The sequence below is a fragment of the Buceros rhinoceros genome, unplaced genomic scaffold (assembly GCF_000710305.1).
Source record: "Buceros rhinoceros silvestris isolate BGI_N320 unplaced genomic scaffold, ASM71030v1 scaffold12529, whole genome shotgun sequence".
Classification (NCBI taxonomy): Eukaryota; Metazoa; Chordata; class Aves; order Bucerotiformes; family Bucerotidae; genus Buceros; species Buceros rhinoceros.
In genome coordinates, this window is record NW_010432161.1 from 12,179 (window position 1) to 28,234 (window position 16,056).

At 54.0% G+C, this 16,056-nt stretch overlaps 1 protein-coding gene across 1 annotated transcript in view; it reads right to left on the reverse strand.

Moving 5' to 3' along the window:
* LOC104500077 (ankyrin-1-like) overlaps window positions 1-16,056 on the reverse strand; it is a gene marked incomplete at its 3' end in the record, with an annotated part of 51,682 nt that overhangs the window by 11,853 nt on the left and 23,773 nt on the right. The window contains exons 3-4 of the mRNA XM_010143670.1: window positions 5,174-5,275; window positions 163-261 (exon numbers count right to left, since the gene is read on the reverse strand). Of these exons, the coding sequence (XP_010141972.1) occupies window positions 163-261; window positions 5,174-5,275 (201 nt within the window). The remainder of the gene's footprint in view (window positions 1-162; window positions 262-5,173; window positions 5,276-16,056) is intronic.

The following is a 16,056-nucleotide window of genomic DNA, read 5'->3' on the forward strand; positions in this document are numbered from 1 at the left end:
GACGGTGCGGGAATCGGGTCCTGGTCCCCAGGCCCCAGCCCAGCAGCTCTGTCGCCAGCACAGCCTTTCCAGGGGCTAAAGCAAACAGCAGGATTCACTGCTCAGCTACTGCTGGACTGTGTGGCAGCAACAGCAGGCTGCGGTGCTGTCCCTTGTCCTCACCTTGGTTGTTGTCTCCAAAACGATCTCTTTGTGCAGCAACTCCACCACCATTTTCACGTGGCCCTCCTTGGAGGCCAGGTGCAAGGCATTCAGCCCATTCTGCAGGAAGCAAAGGTGGGAGAGGGGCATTAGTCACCTGCTGGGGCTGGGGCTGGGGCTCTCCAGAGAACCCCGTACTCTGAGCTCCTGTGCAGACACCACTGTGGGTCAGGCTGGTGGGAGCAGGAGCCACTGCCTTGCCTCAAGCCCTGCCCTGCCATCCAGCCGGACCGCCACGGTTAGCTCCACACTGCCAGGGCAACTGCTGGCAGATGAATGCTGAGTTGCTGACTAATGCTGGAGGTTTCTCCATGAGCAAAACATACAGCCTCCGTAGACAATTTCCTACAGATGGGCGTACCACAGTTCAGCGTTTCAGTTTGGCACCGCAGGCTCTGTTTCAGTCCTCCCTGCTTGTGACACATCCCTGATATCAACTCCTGTCTTTGCTCAAGTAACGTTTTCCCGTGATTGCCTGCCCACAGTCAGGCTTTTGAAACCTAAAGCACAGAGCTGAGCTTTGCGTATGGCCCAGAGTGAGGATGCACCAGAGCTGCTGCCTAAGTGCACATAGAAACCTTAAACTTTAACATTTACACGGAAGTGCAGTGAGAAGCTCTGCCTGAGACAATGATTCCATCAAGAAGCAGCCAAATTTCATTCACAACAATTCTGGAGCTTCCAGTCCCAGCAGCTGGCTTCTTTCTGGCTTTGCAGACTGCCCACCGACAGTGCACCCTGCAGCCCACGCTCAGCAGAGGGCTGGCTTTGCTCCCTCGGAGTTCAGCTGCAGCGAAGGGTGCAGAGAAAGCGTTGGCTGTGCTACTGCTAAGCAATACCCGTTCCAGGAAGCTTCCAAACCTCAGTTCCTTCTCAGGAACCTCACCTCGTGCGCCCCAGCTTAGCTCGCCTTTTTCCTACACATGGAACCTGAGCACTGGGAGCAAAGGGCTGGCCAGTGCCCTTGTATCATCCCTCGGCTGTCAGTAGGAGGTGTCAGGCCAGTCAGCACCCAGAAGGCTGCTCAGACAGACCTGCTCTCTTTTTTCTGACAGTCTTCCACTTCCCGATGTGAACAAAAGGGCTGGGATATTTGCTGGCAAAGAGGTTAAACGCTTGCAGGTTATTTCATATGTCACTTTTTTCTCCAAGAGGCAAACATCTCTTGTTCCTTACTTCTCCCAGGTGGATGCACTATGTTTATCCACCCCTACGCAGTGCTGCCACATGGCAGAGATGCCAGCTCCCTGGAAGCACACAGTCCTGCCCAAGTACTCCACCTTCCAACCATCTGTTTTGTGTCCCGTAGAGTACTGGAAGGTCACTTCATCGAATTGCTTCATCCCCACCTCAGTATAGGTAGGGGAGCAGAAGATGCCCAAGGAGGCTCCTGTTCCAGCCCTCAACACTCCGGTTAAACCTAGAACAGCTTCAAGAGTGTTATCCTCCTGGAGAAAGCTTTTCCACCATCTCTCACTGAAAGCACCGGCAGTCCAGGATCACAGTCAAAGAGTCACAGATTCTTTTGCTCAACTCTCATTACAGCACAAAGACCAAACACCTAAACATCCACAGGCTTCCTCAGCACACCTGCTCCAAAGTGCCCTAGAGCCTCAAGCACTAAAGGCTGTTTCCAAGGGAAGATGAAGTAGGAATGCTGCAACACCCACAGAACAGAGCCACCGAAACGGAAGGCTGCCCAACCAGGCCTGGCAACGCTGAGCCCATCGCCTCGGTCAAGCCCAGCTTCCTCAACTAAGACACACATGCACATATAGATGGTCACCAACACCTTTACCCTCATGAGCTCACGAGCTGGATGTGTGGCCACAGGCACACACACTTTTTCTCAGTTACACTCACTGGGTTGCACTCCTCAGCACATGCTCCCTTTTACGCAAGGGATTCATAATCAACCTTTCGAGTGCTGAGAACCTGTGAGGAATCATTATTCTCTGGCCTCACAGCAATAAGCGCAGTGTTTGCAGAAGCTCGTTTCCCAGCGGCCCATCGATATTTCTGCTCCAGGAACAACACAGGCTGTTTTGCACATTTGCTTTGGCTTGACAGCTCATCTGACCCAAAACCGCCACAGGATACGCTTAATCTGAAAGGCGCTGTATTCCCCTCACCAAGTGCCGCAAATGCTTCCCAGAAATTCCACTCGCTGGCTGTCAATGCGACAAAGGCAGCCCCACCAAAAACCACAAAAGGCAGGACTTTGCACTTATCCTGTACCTGCCCTGGACTGCCCGTCAGGGCTGTGACTGGCCACCCCAGCAGAGCCTTCCTCCTGACACCCGTGTGCTGGCACAGAGCTGTTCCCTGCTGGCGAGGAGCCTGGCAGCGAGGTGCACGCATCCTCAGGTCTCCAGCTCCTCGTGGATGAGATGAATGCACGCAGGACTTCAGAAGACGAGAGAAGCGGATGATGAAGACACTGATGGAGATGGCAGCAATGAAGGGGATGAAACTGGCAGGATGATGATCAGATGGCATGTCAAGGTCTCTCCACTTGAGTAAGAATACAGGGCCTCTGGGATAGGTCTGACCACATATATCCCTCTTTATTTTATACAGGACATGTGAGGTTGGACCTTTCCCACAGGTCTGATATTCCTCAGAAGGAAACCCCAAAGTGCCATCTAACCTCAGGGAGATGGCAGGAACCAGTCCAAAGACGTCACTGAAAGAAGTGCCTCATACTGTGGTAGCCCCGTGCTCTCAAGGCTCTCAAGGCTCTCAGGGCGTCAAATTCCCTCACCAGCACCAGAAGACTGGCTGGAAATAGGACTCACAGCTGGTCAGTGGAGACAGCTAATGACCAACCGTCTCTCTGGATAAGGAAGAAGTTCAAAGCCATCATCTTTAGCTGGTGGCTGGGTGCCTCTGCTTCCGTTTTTTGCAGAGCCCTCTCCAGGATCACGTATTCCTCTGCACTAGAGCAGTACAGGAGCAGTGGATGTAGAAATCCTCCCTCTGCTTCTAAGCTTGTCATCAGAAACAAGCAAACATCGGTGGCACGCTCTGCTTGTGGAGTCTCCCATCTCAGAAGGTATGGGCTAGCATGGCCAAACACAGCTCCCACTACTCCTGCCCCTCTCCTCCAGACACCCACAGAAACTTGCAGGAGTTCTGAGGAATTCTGAGCCATTTGTGAGCAGGTGAGGTAAGGTGATTTTCCCTGCCAGCTCTGCTGCAGCTCTGCACACACAGGGCATACACCGATGTGCCACCCATGGCAGCATCCCTAGTCCTTCCCAGAGGGGAGAGCGGCACAGCCAGCAGCAGGGTCTCCCTGCTCCTCGTGACTCGCTTTCCCCGAGGGCTGTCAGGGAGCAGCGGGTGCATTAAACATCTGTTTGTCTCTGCTCTTTTGTAGCTAAGCGCCTGGAAGCAGGAGCAGCGACCGGCCTGCTGCTATGGCTCAATTACAGGGGCTTCTGCTCTCCCAAGAGAGATGAGGGGAGCAGCAGTTGGGTTTCAGGTCCGGACCAAACTCTGAAATGAAGCACAGCAGCTTTGAAGATCCTGCCAGGTGCAAGCACGTGATCTGCTCAGTGCCAAGTGCAACCCAAGTCCTGCAGCCCAGTGCTAAGAGTGTGTCACATGGCCTCTCCTCTTTCCAAACACGGTACAAATGCATGTCCAAAATGGTAATGGGGTCACAGCCTCTAACTCCCCAACGGCACCCCATGGAAATGCTCATCTTCAAAGGACTCTGAAACTGGAAATTTTTTACCTCTTCTCCCTCTAAGACCGCTCTGATCTAAATCCCATATGTCCCCACACAGCCCCAGCATAGAAGTCTTTGAGAGTATCTGGATGCTGTTTAAGAACTAATTAACCAGATAATACAGTAATGACCTAAATGAGCATCTCCTCGGCTTTCCCCAAACCTCACCTGGTGTCTCAGTGAGAAGAATGCAAGCTGCAGGGTGCAGCAGGGGCTTGCAGAAGCTCAGCATCCCTGCGCAGTACCACCAGTCAGAAAAGAAAAGGAGATGGCGACATTTCCTGAGGGAACCTGTCTGCGGTGACTGCACTGGCCACTGCAGCGCACAGATCAGTAGGTCTGAACTACTCCCGGTTTGGGGACTTGATACTGAACCAGGTGAAGATACATTTGTGCTCCCTGCTGAGTCAGCCTCCCCAGCCTCCCTGCTGCTCCGCAAAGCAGCCGACAGAGCAGTCTGTCTGTCTCCCCTGCTCAGCCCAAGCCCCCTGAGTCTCACCCTACAGCACCTGCCTCAGTTCGGGCTGAGCCACTTGCATTTGGCAGCTACACAGATACAGAATGTTCTGTCGATTCTGTGCAAACCGCTCCTCTGTGCCTGCAGCTCTCCCTCCCTGGGGCAGACCTGTCTCTGCTCTGCGCCAGGAGGGGCTCCGCCTGCCTCCCAAGCCATCCCGACTGGCATTTTGCAGGCACCCCCTGCTTGTGTTAAGCTGCAGCTTCTGGTAATCTGAAAGCCTGGGCACTGCAGGCAGGGGGAATATCCCCACGAGCGATTCCTGCAACAGCCCAGCCACCATGCTACGCTCTTCACAGCGATCTGCTCTGCCCTCTGAGAGGCAGATGAGTCCCTTCCAGCTGTCCCAGTTGCTCGTGACCCTAAAGAAGCCTCAGATTTCCCTCTCTGCTTACCTGTTAATGCCCTTTGCTATGCTCCAGCCAGTACTGCCAAGCTCCCTGGATCTTTACAGCTCTTGATGCCCTCCCTGCCACAAAAATTTCTGGTCCAGATCTGCCTTCTGGTCAGCCACTTTCCTCCCCAGCACAGGACCCACTTCCATGCAGCTCAGCTGTGGAAGCCTCTCCAGCAAGGGACTGTTCTCATGCTGCATCTCCCCTGTGTGGCCTCTCCCCTGGTGAGGTGCAGTGATTGTCACTGGGCCCAGAGGAGCCACTGCACGGCACATTTTCACATCAACTAGAGATGATACCAGAAGCCCTGTGGGTTTCACCTACCTGGTTACAGGTGTTAATATCTACCCCATTCCTGAGGTGATCCAAGGCTTTGTCCAGATTCCCAGATCTCGCAGCTCTCAAGAAACTAGTTGCAGCATCAGCCTTCGGGAAAAAAAAGAAAAAGCATGAGGCTCGAAGTCCCCCTGTGAGGTGATCCAAGGCTTTGTCCAGATTCCCAGATCTCGCAGCTCTCAAGAAACTGGTTGCAGCATCAGCCTTCGGGAAAAAAAAGAAAAAGCATGAGGCTTGAAGTCCCCCTGTTCTTCATCACCAGCACAGGGCCAGCTCTTCACCCAGATGCAGAGCAGCAGAAAAGGCAGGTGGGAACTGCTGAGACAGACTGAGGTGCCCCAAATTAGACAGGAAGAAGCAGGGCTGGGACCTGGACTTGGAGTGAAGAGCATCCAGATGACGGGGCAGGACAGCCACACGAGGTCTGCAGCTTGTCCCAGCACTGCAGGAGGGGTAGGGAGGCAGCTCTAAGGGGACTCCTGCAACCACGGCAGCCTCCCTTGGCCCAGGAAACGCCTCTGTGTTCTGGCTGAGAGACTGCAGCAATGGACAAAGCCGAGACTATGGCTGCGGAAAGCCCACCCCTGCTGTCCTCCAGAAACTGCGGGGTAGCCGCAGCAGTGAGTTCAGCTACCAGCACCAGGGACGATGACCCCAGCTGAGAGCCCCACAGCCAGGAAAGTCTCCGACAGAATCAAGGCAGTGCCTCACTGCACCAAGACACAGCCACCCCAGGCAAGGCACAGCAGCACTGGAGCAACACCATTTAGCAGTGTAAGGCAGCAAATGAGGACCATGGGATGGCTCACCAGAGTCTGGAGAACAACAGAGTGAAAATGCAGCTACACACCTCGGACCAGGAACAACGATCTGGTGCTTGCCCACTAGGTTCAGCCCAAAGGGCTCTCTGCAGCAAAGAGCCATGGGACATCCATGGCAAGGGCCCAGGAGACACCCCTCTGCCTTCAGCTCCAATAGAAAATCAGAACCCCTCTTGTACCACTCATGCTGGCATCAACCAAGGGGACTCCTGTGCTACGAGAACCTACATCCTGCTATCCCCGGCCATCTGGTAGTGCCCACAGCCTGGCTGTGGAGGAGCACTCAGCATTAGGAAGCTCCTGGACAGCATGTGGAAGCAGCATGGCCACAGAGGACAGCACTGGACACAGACCTAGGCAGGATGATGCATCACACAGGTTCAGGGGTTCCCTTTTCCCTCCTCTTTGCAGTCTCAGCCATTTGAGTTTGGACTTCGGAGCAGCACAACTTGGCCGACTTCTGTTCTCCTCCATCTGCCTTCCCCAGCCCATCCTTTCTGCCTGACCCTCCTACACCAGAGATATGCAGCCATGTCCTGGACCCGCTGCCCTGCTACCCCACCTCACAGAAGTAAGGCCCACAGACAGGGTGCCCTGGTCCCCCACGGTGTCGGGCACACCCTGCAGAACGCAGCCCAGGCTCCTGCAGCAGTGCCTGGGTGCCATGGCCCCTTCTGGGGCAGCTCATGGGGTCAGAGGTGCAGGTGGTGGAGGGCAGCCCCACCATACCCTGTCCTGGCGTGCAGCCTCCGCGTGCTGGGTAAACACGTGCTGATCACTTCACCTCCTGTGCCAGCTGGCTCCACTTGCTGCCACCTCAGAGGAGAGCTCTGTCCACCTGGGAAGAACCCCCAGATTCACAGCAGAGCTGCAGGCTTCATGGAGGGCTGAGAGCAGGGAGGAGACAGGACGCGGCGCCTCAGGGCTCTGCTCATACAGGATGATGTACCGTAAGAGGCAGAAGGCAGCACCAGCACTATGCTTAGTTGTGCATGTTTGCACTCTGAGCCCTGTGCGCTGCCGGGGTTCTAGTGAGGAAACACAGACCGCTTCAAGCAACAGGTTGAAAGAAAAGAGCCTTTTCAACTCCAGACCTTGCTAGAAGCCTCTGCGTCTCAGGTCAAGATCAATGACAGGACAGCACCTCAGCTATGCTGCCGGCATGCCAGCCACAGCACAGACCTCTGAGAGCACACCCCTGGGAAAGTCAAAGCACAGCTCAGCCAGGCGCTCCCACCCATGGACACACATGGAGCTGTGAAGATTAAAACGGTAAAACTCTACCGGCTCCAGCAGCAAAGTGGCTCCCGAAGCCCCGTCACGCCCAGCAGCAGGGACTACAGGCAGAAAGCAAGCAGAAAAGCAAAGCGGAGGGCTCTGTGGGCACGAAGAAGGGCATTATATACTCACAGCCACGTCTGGACCGGACCTGCCCTTTCGTGCTGCCATAGTCCGGCACTTCAGCTGAAACCTGAGCCTGATGTCCCCTCTCTCCCTCCTTGGTTATCTACTCCCCAGCTTTGAGAGAGCCAGTAAGTTACATTGCATTCTATCTAAAAATACAGGCGCCCTCCTCGCTCCAACGCAGACCCTGCAGGGATCGCCAGCCGCTAATGGAATTTGTTCGTTTTCTCTCCATTATTGTGTCAGACAGGATATTTAATACCAAGCCGCCTCCGGAAAGCAGATGACTGCTGCCAAGTGCAGGGAGCGGGTCAGAGCTGCAGGTACCACCTCAGGAGCAGCAGAGAAAGAGCAGCCCCCCAGACATGCCCAGGAGCCTGGCACGTCACAGGTAACGCCTGCTGCAGAGGAGAGGGGCTGCCGTTTCCCACCCCCCGTCTGGATGCTGGGGGCCAGGGCCTTGGAGAATGCGTCAGTGGTGCTGCCCTCCTGCTCCCCTTGCTCCGCACGCACCCTTTGGAGATGCACAGAGAAACGCAGGGCATCAGACACCAGCAGCCAGACAACACATGCAGCTGCAGACGAAAGGGTCGCTCAGCCCAAATGGTAAAAGCAGGGGAAATAGAGCTTCTGTCACGGGGCTCTTCTGATGTCAGTGTGAATGGGGGAACTGCCTACCTACCACTCGGGGGGCGTTTGTTCACAACAGCTCGCTGTACTTCGGGGTGTCACAGAGATCAAGACAACACGAGATTGGCCAGGGAGCTGAAGTACGGGTTGGGTCAGTGCCACCTCCTGAATTTCACCAATAGGGAGCAGTGACAGCAAGACATGCAGAGACCCTATGGACACAAGCAGATGTGTGTGATACACACACACGTCCCAGCCAGCACCCCACCAAAGTACCTAAACGCAGACGCACACACACAGACACACACTCTGCAGGCACCATCCACCAGCGAGCACAAAGCGCAGTGCGGGCATGCCACACGCACCCCCCGTTTGTACACACGGGCACGTGCAGTCACTTGCTATCCATCTGCCCCAGGATATAGAGCAATCGCTTCCAGATGCAGACACTGCCTCTACTGCTTTTCCTTTGGCGTCTGTAGAGTTTCTTTCCACTCTCCTTTGCCTTCTGAGCAATCTTCCAGGAAGGAGCTACTCCACAGAGAAAATAAAACTGCCTCGCTTGCCACTGCACACCTCTTACACGGCTGCTAAATCCCACATGCAGGTGTCATGCTCCACAAACTTGTGGACATTCAAGCTGTGAAGTGTCAGGAGGCTGTTGCCAGCAACGCCTCCAGGGAAAAGCCTCAGATCTGGACTTTACACAATGCTCCAAGACCTTCTAAAGCAAAAAAACACAGCACAGCACATCAGACTGTGCTTCTGTTCTTCCCTTCCTTTTCTTTCAGGAAAATCTCCCCTTGTCCACTGACAATCTAGATTTTTCCCTTTCCCTCTCCTGGCCCAGATTAGTGGCTTCCTCCGTTGCTATTCACAGGTGTCATCCTGCTCTCACAGCCTCGCCCCGCAGAGCATTACTGCCACAGGAGTAATTACTGCCCGGCACGAGAATCCTGGACCCGACCAAGCCCACGGCGCTGGAGCTGTGGCAGTAAGCAGAGGGGAAGTTCTGCCAGACCAGAGGCTCAGGCTGGACTTCAAGGGCCGCAGTCAGAGGTTCGGTAATCCTGCTGTCTTCTGGCTGTGGTCCCAGTCCTGTTCTAATCTCTTCTGGCAGTGCCTCGCTCTCAGTCCCACCCAGGGAGGAGCTCCCTTCTGCACATCACGGATAAAGAAAGGGCGGCTCTCAGCATTGCCTCCTGCCACCTCAGAGGTGGCCACGCTTGCCAGGAGCCCACTCTGTACAAACTGCTAAATGCTGCAAGTAGATGATACGCAAGTGCAAATGAGTTCAGGGACTTGTGCTGATCTCACAGTGTTTTCTGGGACACAGAGACAGGCAAGAAGCAAGTTGACACCCTGTTCCAGACCAGCAAAAGGCACACACGCATCCTGCGACGCTGCCCTCTTTATCCTGTCTGCCCACTTGTCTTTCCTATCTGCAGGTCTTCTGGTGGAGCAACAAGGCAGCCTGAGCAGGGCCTCCTTCACTGTTCACACAGCACCCTTCACCACAAGGATAGCACAGGATGTGGTCTGTGGTGCTGCCTGGGGACATGTCCTGCTATGGACGGGGCCAAAGACGCCAAAAGAAAGGGACCGAGTGCACTTTCCAACAAGTCTCTGACTCCAGCAGTCCCTGGAAAGCAGCCGTGCCTGTGCCTCACCACAGGCCACAGTCCAGGCAGGTGAGGGGCACCATGCCCCATCCCAGGCTGGTAGCACCCACTAGACCTTCTCACCGCCTGCAGAAACAAAGTGCTTTGACGCTCGAAACCAGCTGATTCCCTGCTCTGTTGGAAGAGGTGCAAGGACTAGTTAGACACTGGGAAGAGTTGGGGAGCTTGTGGTCACTGTGAGGTTTTTTGAAATGGGCTGTTCTCTTCACTCTCTACCCAGAGCTATCTACAGCCAGCGCTGCCCTGCAACTGAGATGTGCAGTGCTACAGGGCATTCAGAGAGTCTCGACTCTCAGTCGCATAATTCAGCCCCTGGCTTTTCCCTTCCCCGGTCTCCCTCTTCAGAGCCTCTGGTCTCACTGAAGAAGTGCTGCTCTTACTCCAGAGAAGAGGAATTGCAACGCAGACTTTCAAATAACATTACTTCCCACGCCTTGGGGAGCAAAACGCTTTCTGCCAGGCAGCATTCAGACCCAGCGGCCAGGAAGTTTGGGTCTGCCCTGCTGCTGATCCACACAGCTGACGCCTGCGTGAGAAGAGAGGGAGACCGGCTCTGTGGCAGTTTTGCTCCCCACACGCAGAGGCAGCAGGATGCGGGGCAGGCACCCTCCTGCCAGCCCTGGCACTCATGCAGTTGTGTTTCTTCCAGGCCTTGCTACCGGAAAACATCGCCATGAGGAGCAGCAGGCTTTGCTGCATGAAAAGCTTCCTATGGTTGCTCTATAGCAAAGGCCGTGAAAGCAATCACACCAAATTACGCCACCACACAGGTTTCTGCTGTCTCATGAGAGTTTTGCCACTAATGATAACTCTGCATCTTCAAACTCCTTCATCTCTTTTCTGATTTTTGAAAGCCTATATTCCTTCCAGCAAGGTCCTTAGCAGCTCCACGCACTGCTCTGCATACTGCAGGCATCTGTTTGCAACTCCACTGTTCTAACGCCCTCTCGAAACCCCTTATCAGGAGCAACATGGGATACAGTAGGAGCAAAGTCACCTGAGACATCTTGCAAACTGCGATGTGCAAACTGTGTGAAGAGCAGAGAAAGAGCAACGGGGTGGTCACAACCCCTTCCAAAAGTCAAGTGCTGCTGCTCAGGTGGAGGCACTCTTTTACCATTGGCCCTACCAGGGGCAGGCAGCAGCGGCTTTCGTCCCTGCCAAGCAGACACACTATCTCCTGCCACCTCCTAGTCTGCCAGTGAACAGGGGGAAACAGAGCCAGACTGACATGGGCTCATGGAGCAAAGGACAGAGGAGGTACAGCAAGCAAACACCTCTCCAGCTGGGCAGCACACAACCACCCCAACAACCAAGGAGCCCCAGGACCAGCGGTGAGATGCAAACCTGAATCCTGGCACCAAAGCCACGTGTTGCTATGGATGTCCTACCTAAATGGTGTGGAAAGGTGCAGCTCACATCTAGGAGGTCACCTGGTCCTTTCCAGTTGCTGGTACCAGGGTGCAGGAACCCAAGCTCAGTGCTGCCAGCTGGGGAGCTGGCAATAAACCTCACAACAGCCCTCGACATTTGGCTTGACATTTCTTTGCTCATGTGGGCTTGTGTCCAGTAGTGGGCTTTATTTCCAGCAGAAAGAGCAAAACTCTACATCAATGTAGTGGTTTACTTTTAAGGAATTACCCAATCTAGGGAATTCTCTGGAGCCAGAGCTCATTTGCACTTTCCTGCTTTGCAGACATCAAGAGCCCAGGTCTGCAGGTGATACCCTGGATCCTTCCTCATCGGATGAAAAGAATAAGTCAGTCCTGCAAACACACTAAAACAGCTGCTAAGGTTAAGAGCAGTCAAAGATGGCACCCAGGGTCTCTCTAAGATGATCAGCAAAGATCAGGAAAACTGAACTGGAGATTCAAATCAAAATGCCGAGAAACAGAGATCACACTGTCCGCCTTAGAGGAACATTCTCTCCTTTCTGTATTCACAGAAAGCAGACATTCTCAGTGGTCCCTGCAGTGGAAACAAAACCTGCTGGCAGGTTTCTGCCTTCTGAGTAGAGGATGGCATTCAGCGGAGCACAGCATGTCCAGAGAGGCCACAGCAGCAAAGCCTCAGGCAGACAGCCAGCGGAGCATGGAGAAGGGCTACCAGGCACATACTGCAAACCCAGACGGAAAAGAGGAAGTGTCAGGAAAATACATCGGATAAAAGGATATATCCATATGCCCAAATTCTATTCTCTCCTCATCCTCATCCCTGCCCACATGATTTAAGATAAAGAAATCCACATGCCCAAGTTCTGTTGTCTAATCATCCTCACCTCTGCCCCCATGATTCAGGAGAGGTCCGCAGATCTTAATACGACTGACGAGAGGCAAGGCACAAGAGGTCATCTCTGGAAGGCATGTGCCATGCTAGTTTATTCTCATTTCATGCACCAGCCTGAGCAAACCCTTTGTCCAAGCTCCTTTGTGCTCAGCAAAGATTTCAGAATAGCCCCAGGCCTCCCCAAGGCATGTACCAGAGAGGCCGGTGGCTTACACGCCCAGCAGAGATCCCCAGGCCAGAATGCAAGGGGACCCCAACCATCCTGCAGCAGGTGAACTGAAGCACGGAGCAAGTGAAAGATCTGCACATGCTCCTGTGCAAAGGGGCTGCTACAGCTGCAAGAGGACTCAGCATCGCTGGCAGAGGAGAAACCCCAAAGCAGAGGGAGGATCCTGGACAGGTTTGTGGGAAGGGAGGCAACTTGTTAATTAGCATTTTGAAAGTACTGAAGAGGGGGCAAGCTTTCAGGTGCAGGCACCAGACTGGCCCCTCCAACACGAGCAATTCTCCATCATTACACAATCATGAGTAACCAGCTTTCGGAAAGCCCGGTTTTATGCACTCTTACAGGAGAGGTAGTTCTGGGCTGTCACCAGTGGTGCAGTTCAGGGCCAAGGTTAACTCGATGCCTGCTGAGCATATTCAGATACAAGCAGCATCTGCTGTCATTTGGTTCCTTCCTTGCCCCTCACAGGTCCCCTTTGCCGGCTGCAGCAGCTGGAACAGGTTCAGGACTGTGAGGAAGGTGTGTATCAGAAACAGCTTAATCTGCATTGAGCAAGGACTTGGGAGCTGCCCCTACACAGCAGAATGATCCTTCTGATAAGGAAGGGTGCAGCAGCAGTGAGTGGAGAGAGGAACAGGGGCTGATCCAGAGGTCTGAGCAGGGAGCTGGAGACCCAGGACATTGTTCCTTTCACATAGAGCCAAAGCAAGGCAAGAATTAACACAGCTACTTCTCCTGCCAGCTGAGGCCACACACACCCAGGGGAAGCTGTCACTCTCCTTTGAAGTTAGCAGGAGCCTCTGCTCTCTGCATATCCTGAAAAAGAAAACCTATTTTTGCCTCACCAGAAAATATATAGGCTGTGACTGAAGACAATACCCAAGAGCTTTTTGCTCAGGCACTACACCTCTTCTAACAACGTAACAGGGTTTGCAGCTGCTGAGAGAGCTGCAGCAGCACTGTAACTGCTTTTCACCTCCTACTTTCCTAATGCACTTCCTCGGACCACGACACAGCTCAGGCCGGTGTGTGCAATGAACACTGGGGAGAGGGCTCCAGCAGGCTGCCAGTGCAAGGGTGCCAGCAGAGATGCTCTGAGCCTGCCTGATGCAAGCCAGGGGCTAAGACATACCGTGCAGACCAGCCTCCAGCCTGCCCTGGGCTCCGGGCAGCGTCCCTGCCCTCAGGAGACACACTGGATCCCACACTGGAGCCATCAGGGTCTGCACCGGTGTTTCCTTCCCTCTTCTAGTGATGCTTATGAACTGCTCCTAATTTCTGCAGTCTGTTCTGACTCATCCTCTACTTCTGCTTCAGCAGGGCTAGTCCACACCTGCTTTGCCTGCCTGCATGAGCAAAAGCGCTGAGAAAGGGGCTTTCTGCTGGGATCTGCACGCTGTGAGGAGTCACAGTACATGGCAGCAATAGAGTTACTGCCAGCAGCGTTCAGCCAGGCTGCTCTGGCCAGCAATCAGGGCGCAGCCTCCGGAAGCCATGCAGGGAAGAAGGCATTGACAGGAAAGCACCTGAAGCACAGGCTTGGCAATAAATCTCTGCCAGCTGATCCCTGGTGGGGACATGCGGGCAAAGCCGTAGCAGCACAGCCACCTGCTCCTCAGCAGAGCCAGCACTGTGCCTAGAAAGACACGTCATCCTGTGCACCTGTCCCAGAGCTTCGGGTGGGTGAAATAAGAAAGATGGTAACACAGAAATCAACATTTACCATTACAACTGCACAAAAAAACAAGACCTGGAGGCACCTCCCTTCTGCCAGCAAAGCAGTAGTGAGAAGGAGAAGGCAAGAAGAGCACCAGGAGACCTACCCACTCTGCATTCACCACCAGGCTCTGCCACTGGCTCCCAGCATGACCGCAGGCAAGTTCCCAGAGACCTAAGAAGGGCAGCAAATCCTTCTTGCCATCCTATGGTCCATTTAGCTGCAATCTTTTAAGGATGTTTTCTCTGGAACAGACTTAAGTCCACGTTACTGGCTAGGATATACCTAAACTCCCATGTGCAAACCAACGCCCTGAGAACTGACTACTCTCCCCTAGTGCTGCCCAGCGAGCCCCTTACCATGCCCAAGTACTCACCCTCAAGTAAAACAGGCATAGCATCGCTGCAGGAGGAATTCAGCTCACCCTGGACAGCCAGGGTCTGCAGCTCTCATCAGCCCATGTACACTGAACGCTGCAGCCAAACCAAGTGTGAGCAGCCAGTCTGGAAGGGGTTTATCGACAGCGGGACTGACCATATCACCACTCACACTTGGTTGCATGCTGGCACAACAGGGAGGCTCCTGCCTGGAGTCTGGAGATTACAGGTTGTCCCACGTCAGGGACTTGGGGAGAGCTGCCAGGCTGGACACGAAGTGTTTAGCCGGTGTCATGCCTGACGCACACTTCATAAACATATCTGTGAGCTGTAAACAAGGAGGAGCCCACACACATGAACCCTGCTCTTCAAACACTACAAGGGAAGATGAAACTTCAGAAATACAAAGCAAAATGAAACAGCTCTGTGGCCAGAACCACACTGTCTCTTGGTTTGTGCTCCACAAAGCAGGCTGGGCCAGAGGCAGTTAGCAAAGACCCCAGATTGTTCACTGGTCGCTGCAGACCTTGGCTGGGCACAGTTCCAAATGAAGGACACCGAGATGGAACTAAAGCGGAAAATGAGGTCTAGTGACAGCAGCTCCAGGCCCTCTGTAGGGCCCGGAGCCTACTGCAACACAATGAACGCGCCCCTTCCCCCCTTCTACCTGCACAGCAGACTCCTGCGCCAGCATCCCTTCAGGAGATCCTTGCTTGCAGCAAGAAGGCAAGGGGTCCACAGTGGCTGGTGCATGCCCTCTCTGAAAGACACGCAAGGGAGTCACACCAATTGTTCAAAGGAACAGACCTCCTGGAGACCACTCCCGTCCCACCCTCTCCTCCTGCTCAGGCTTGGGCTGACACACCGCAGCGCAAAGCTCGCCTGCCACTCCCGGCTGGCGGGAGGCAAACTTCTCCTCGTGTTTTGCTAACCCCGTCTTGGATCCAGACGCTAAACTGGGCCATCTCGACAAAGCACCGGGGAACTGCAGGGGAGCCGTTTGGTTTCTATTTCTAGCTACCATTCACCTGGCTCTTTTGGTTCGAGAAGGCCAAGGCACTTCTTCCCAGGCGCTGGGACCAAACCGGTGATTTCAAGGCCATGAGGTGACCACACCTGGAGAGGCCTGGACAACATAAGCACGGCTTGTGACACCTGCAGCTTGAGAGAGAAGAAACAGCAGCTCTGCCAGCTGTGTCTCCCTAGGGAATTCCTATAAACCAGCCCATCCCACCACTGGGAAAGCTTACGTCAGCTGAGAGACAGGAAAAGTACATCAAGAGAACCTGTTAGGATGGAAAAATGCTTTGTGTTACAAAGGACACACTGAAGCATTAGAGCAAAGCAGAGTCCTTACCTCAGCCTACGGAAAACACCTTCCCCTCGTCCAGTGCAATTCAGCATTCCCCTGGAAGCCTGGGATCCCTCTGGTATTTAAGCTCTAATAGACTCCACCTCCAGCTCAGGTTGAGCTCAAATGTGAATTGTTGAAGGATGGGCACTGTAACTGCCGGCTAGCACACTGAGAAGTGTTGCTGCTCTGAACCTACAGAGCAATATCATCAATGTCTCAGATCCCGCTTTTTTTTTCTTCTTGCATAACTCCATGTCACGAATGCAAATACGAGTCCTCTGTACCCTGAAGACAGGACCTTACCAGCCAGAGTTCATGAGCCTATTCAAAGTGGCTGCCTCAGCATAACATCAACTTTACCCCAGGGCTGCAGA